This window comes from Juglans microcarpa x Juglans regia, chromosome 4S (genome assembly GCF_004785595.1).
Source record: "Juglans microcarpa x Juglans regia isolate MS1-56 chromosome 4S, Jm3101_v1.0, whole genome shotgun sequence".
NCBI classification, from domain to species: Eukaryota; Viridiplantae; Streptophyta; class Magnoliopsida; order Fagales; family Juglandaceae; genus Juglans; species Juglans microcarpa x Juglans regia.
The window spans coordinates 25,604,842-25,609,537 of NC_054601.1; the positions used below are offsets into that span (position 1 = coordinate 25,604,842).

The 4,696-nt window shown below is 34.6% G+C and overlaps 1 protein-coding gene across 4 annotated transcripts; it reads right to left on the reverse strand.

Moving 5' to 3' along the window:
* Positions 1-234: 234 nt before the first annotated feature.
* LOC121263852 (CST complex subunit TEN1) lies at positions 235-3,851 on the reverse strand. Of its 4 annotated transcripts, none has more exons than XM_041166930.1 (5): positions 3,672-3,850; positions 3,499-3,575; positions 2,609-2,752; positions 657-810; positions 235-571 (listed from the first exon to the last, which is right to left on the reverse strand). In XM_041166930.1, the coding sequence occupies exons 3-5, from the start codon at positions 2,710-2,712 to the stop codon at positions 440-442; spliced, it is 390 nt and encodes a 129-aa protein (XP_041022864.1). In that variant the 5' UTR covers positions 2,713-2,752; positions 3,499-3,575; positions 3,672-3,850; the 3' UTR covers positions 235-439. The 4 variants fall into 4 exon arrangements, with proteins under 4 accessions (XP_041022864.1, XP_041022866.1, XP_041022865.1 ...); XM_041166932.1 differs by having other exon boundaries at positions 235-553; positions 3,672-3,843; XM_041166931.1 differs by lacking the exon at positions 3,499-3,575 and having other exon boundaries at positions 3,672-3,851.
* Positions 3,852-4,696: the final 845 nt, after the last annotated feature.

A 4,696-nucleotide genomic window follows, 5' to 3' on the forward strand; every position in this document is an offset into this window, starting at 1 on the left:
CAAGAGCAATTTGACTTTAAAACAAACCACATTGATTGATTTTGTATTTCACCCATATTTATCTAGACACTTAAAAATACTTCAACAGTCTTAAACCCGTGCACTCCCTTCGAAAAAGTGGACAAATCTGAGATCTATATGAAAAAATTCACTTTTTAATAGTGGACAACATTTTTTTTAAAAGGAGTACGCGAGACTTGCACAACCCGACTGCATCTAACATTACTCCTCTAACACCAATTTTTATGAACATTGATAAAGATCTGCAATGGAAATTAACATCCAGATACTCCTAAAAAAACATAACATCCAAATCACAGTATTTAAGCACCAAAAGACAATCCAACTTTTGATATGAGTGCATGAATTCTAGCAAGTTTACAGTGAGACTTTTCTTGGTGAAATCACCAGTTGTATCTTTTTAACACCAGAACCTGGATTAGGTCGTACTCAAGTGATCAGCTTGAAACTGTCTTAGCAGCTGTAGAGACTGATGATAGAGATTTAGATCAATGCCATCTACATTTCTACCCACACGAGCTTGCAATATAGCCTGAAATGAAACAGCCAGCTAGATTTTACAATCTTAATATCTGTATTCTCTGTGCGTGTGAGAGAGAAACAATAAACGTCAACTGATGTTGCCAGCATCCTACCTCATTATCAGGCTGGATAAGGAGTTCACCAATGAATTGGTAGAAGGAACCCACTCGAAAGCTCAGGTCCCTTAGGTGCTGAGTGTTGATCTTCAGGTTGGCATTTCCATCAATAACTATAGCAACAGCTGTCTCAACAGAATACTCTTGTAGCCTGTTGGGGAACAAAATATAAGCTCTCCAATGATATGGGATTATTTAAATAAGCAATTAACAATGAAGAAAATAAAATACGAAAACTGCAATCATCCAGCAAAGCATACCAGCACAGACAATATAATGGTATAAAGCACATGGAAGAACCCTTATATGTAGGCACATGGAGATGGAAGAAACCCATAATTTGTCGGCACGCTAAGATATTTCTCAGTCAAAAAGCAAACTGATTGGGTGGTAATGAGTTCATAACCGCTCATGCAACCATGCCGATAAATCTGTAATTGATCTTTTCATATTTAAATATTTAATGATCAGAACTGCAAATAATATTAGTGACCAGGACATCCAATGCGAAAGGAAACTTTAGAACAAGATCTATCGAGGAATAAGATCTAAAGATAATGAGCTACCTGTACTAGGGTGTTTGCGATCTCATAATTAAAATAATAGGGTGGACATAACAGTATGGGCTATCGGTTTATCCTAGTTAACTATATACACCACTGGATAGTTTTAAAAATACCAATGCGTAAGTTTAGAAAACCAAAATTAAATTAATAATGATGATGAGAAAACCTTCCCTCCGTGTAAAAATGTAATATAATATTACACATGAAAAATCCAAAAAGAAATGGAAAGAAACTGTAAATTACAGGAAGAAGACCATCAATCCCCAAGAGAACCAAATAACTCCTAGCAGGCTTTCAACTCTATTGCTCTGATGCTGCCAAAAACTAGAACCAAGTTGTAAGAAGATTGCAAATATTACCCACCCCCCTTCTTTCATACAAGTGATAAGTGTATCAAGAAACATCAAAGAGGTTTCAAACCAATCAGATCTTGAATATTGCCCAAAGAAAGCCCATTTTGATCAAGATCCAAGCAAGAAATGCCTCGAGAGAGCCTATTTTGAAATTCCCTAGGGGAATCAATTTGCCTTAAAAAAACCCTCTTGTTCCTCCAGCTAGATGCTGATTGGGAAGGCTTTTTTTTTTATTTTTTTTATTTTTTTTTTTATGTCAGGAAACCTCTCCAAGGCAGGGCCCTTCGGACCCATCCTTGCAGAATAAACCTTGGTCCCGTGCACTGCACCCTCAGAAGTTTCCCTACACGAAACTGGTTAAATCATTGGCTTTTCATCAAGGAGTGTTGCCCCAAAGGATTGTTTGCACCCATGAGGTGTTGAACCTTAGATCTTGAAGGGAGTGATACCCCAAGACCAAGGCCTTCACCACTTGGGCCAACCCCTTGGGAAACAATTTTCCCCGAGATACTAAGCCCCTACAACAAAACTTTCCAGACCAGCAGTCTTTTGATATATATCCAACCTCATCCCTTGCCTGATTTACATATACTGTATAACTACGGGAGGCCAATACTTTTCACCACATCCTCCAGTGCCCCTATCAACATCCCTCCAAAATCTCTATCACCACTCCAGTTTATCTCCCCTTTTCTACTATAATCACTCTGCCCAACCCCATAACCATTGTTAAAGACCTCCTATATTGATGCACAAGTTCCCTCAACAATTATTGCGAACATCCTTCAGCTGGCTACCATCATCTCTCAATTGTAGTAAACATTAAAAAAGAAGAACATCATGTTTTAAAGTTTGTAAGCCTTAAATCCAGATAGTATTCAGGATCTGGAAGCTCGACAAAGTCTCAGAAGGATACGCTCAATAATGTTTATAAAACTTGGAAAAAAACATACAAGAGGAAGGTGGATATAAGAGTTCATGCGCACGACATATATAACCAGTAATTAGGCTGGAAGGGCAGAGGCCTTACTTTCCAGTAACTCTAAGTGATGCACCTTGCTTGTAGAAGGGAGAAGACGGATATATATCTTGTAGTGACACCAATGTGCCTGATTTTATTGCAGATGATGCCATCAAGCCAACCCTTTAGTTACAAAAAAATTTTGGATCCTCCCTGCAAGTTGATAGATATATTATAACTGATCAGCATTCCACACACAAAAACTTACAGGAGAGCTATAAACATCATTGTCTGAAGGCTGCTTTTGGGAAAGATACCCAATTGAGAAAAAGTTAGGTAGACATGGTAATTCTAATATCACATGTTAGAAGTTACATCATGGTTCATTCAAAACTCGGGGAGAAGCTCTATAAAATTAAATTATGGTTCATTAGCGGAAAAAATAGCTAATATGTTTCTCCAGAGGATGAAACTCTTAGAAGAATCAAGCAGTTGTAGATGTGAAAGATATCTATTTTCGCAACTCCGATAAATCTAGTGGATAATTACAGAATAGAATGGCCTGCCAGAAAGAATCTACCCCGATTTGTGCACTACGAAACTAGATACCTAATTGGAGTTCTATTTTTTCTTTTTTTTCTATCTTTATTTGTTGAAAACATGAAAGGTTCAAAATGTCACTTTCATTCGCCCCTCAATCTCTCTCAGCAATCAAAGGAAGATTTAGACAAAACCAGATAATTTTTTTTCTTTCAGTTAAAACCAAGCCAAACAATAGTACATCCCAAACCGCATGCAAACCGTACTCAAAACAAATCATCTCAAACGAAATGGTACATAAGAACAATAAAAATAAAAAAAATAAAAAAATAAGAAACTCAGAAACAGGTGCACATAGAATTAGAAAAACCAAAGCATCATGTAGTTAGCTTGAAGTGAATACTATCTACCGAACTTACACAGCAGACAATGGCCTACTCATAAAGCGCCAATATTTTTCTCAAACCAACCACCCAACTCAAAGCAATATGAAATGCTGCAAATAGACAAGGATGCCAAATTAACAGAACCCAAAACCCAGATAATAAAATCTTAAGTACACAAAAGGAAATTGCATGCCTACGCTTAATACCTTGTCCCAGTATGATTCAAGGAAGAAGGGTTAGTGTCTTTCGGAAAAGCTCCGGTGACTCGTTGAATGGCAGTCAGCGTCTGAGTGAAGGCGAGGAAACGAAATCGTATAATGGGAAAACGGGGAAATTGCTGGATGATGTACTGCTGTATAATGAAAGAAAAAAAAGAAAAAAAAAAGGAAAAAAAGCTGCTACCGGGCTCCTCATTTTTACTCTTGGAAATACTTTAGCAGAAACATAATTTATAAAATTATTTTTATTATAATATAAATATAAAAGATAAAATTATATAATTTATTTTTATATTTATGGTGTTTTTCTTTATTAATATAATACTACATTGTCCCCCAATTTTAAACTCCAAAAGGAACACACACACAAATTTATCAATGGTAAGTTTGGTAATTTTGTTAATATTTAAAAAATAATAATAATATTATATACAATCGTGAAGTATGCAAATACTATATAATCGTTTTGAAAAAGAATGAGATTTATTATTAAAAAATTAATTTTATTTTCATATGAAGTCTATATTTATTTATTATATAATTATATGACTGTAAATATCATTTCTCTTTTTTTTTTTTAATCATGTATCCCGCCCCGAGTCCCCAGCTATATTAAGTGGTAAGAGGAGCTATAAACGAGGGATTGAGTAGTTTTTACTAGAAGGGAAATGGTAGTATAACTATCAAATATGTACTCCAAATCTACCCACTCATATAATTTTTTATTTATTTATTTTTCTTAATAATTAAGAAAGTGACTATTAATTAATTTATATTTTTTTATTGTTTTCTTAGGTTGCGTTTGGATGTTGAGAAAAGTTGAGATGCATTGAATTTTTTATGAATTGTAGTGAGTTGAAATTGGTGAATAAATTTGGTAGAGTCCATGAGTTTAAAATATATTTAAATATTAAGATAAATTTAAATATATTTATAAAAAATTGTAAAAGAAATAGATTCTACCATTATTTTATACTTTCACCTGACAAGAAAAACGGAAATTGACTAAAAAC

Excerpts from the sequence above, each read along its gene's own strand:
- LOC121263852 (XM_041166931.1), bottom strand. The coding sequence starts at position 2,712 with ATGGCATCATCTGCAATAAAATCAGGCACATTGGTGTCACTACAAGAT. Across the intron at positions 811-2,608 it reads TCACTTAGAGTTACTGGAAA|GCTACAAGAGTATTCTGTTG; the intron begins GTAAGGCCTCTG and ends GTTCCCCAACAG. Across the intron at positions 572-656 it reads TTATCCAGCCTGATAATGAG|CTGGCTGTTTCATTTCAGGC; the intron begins GTAGGATGCTGG and ends TGTAAAATCTAG.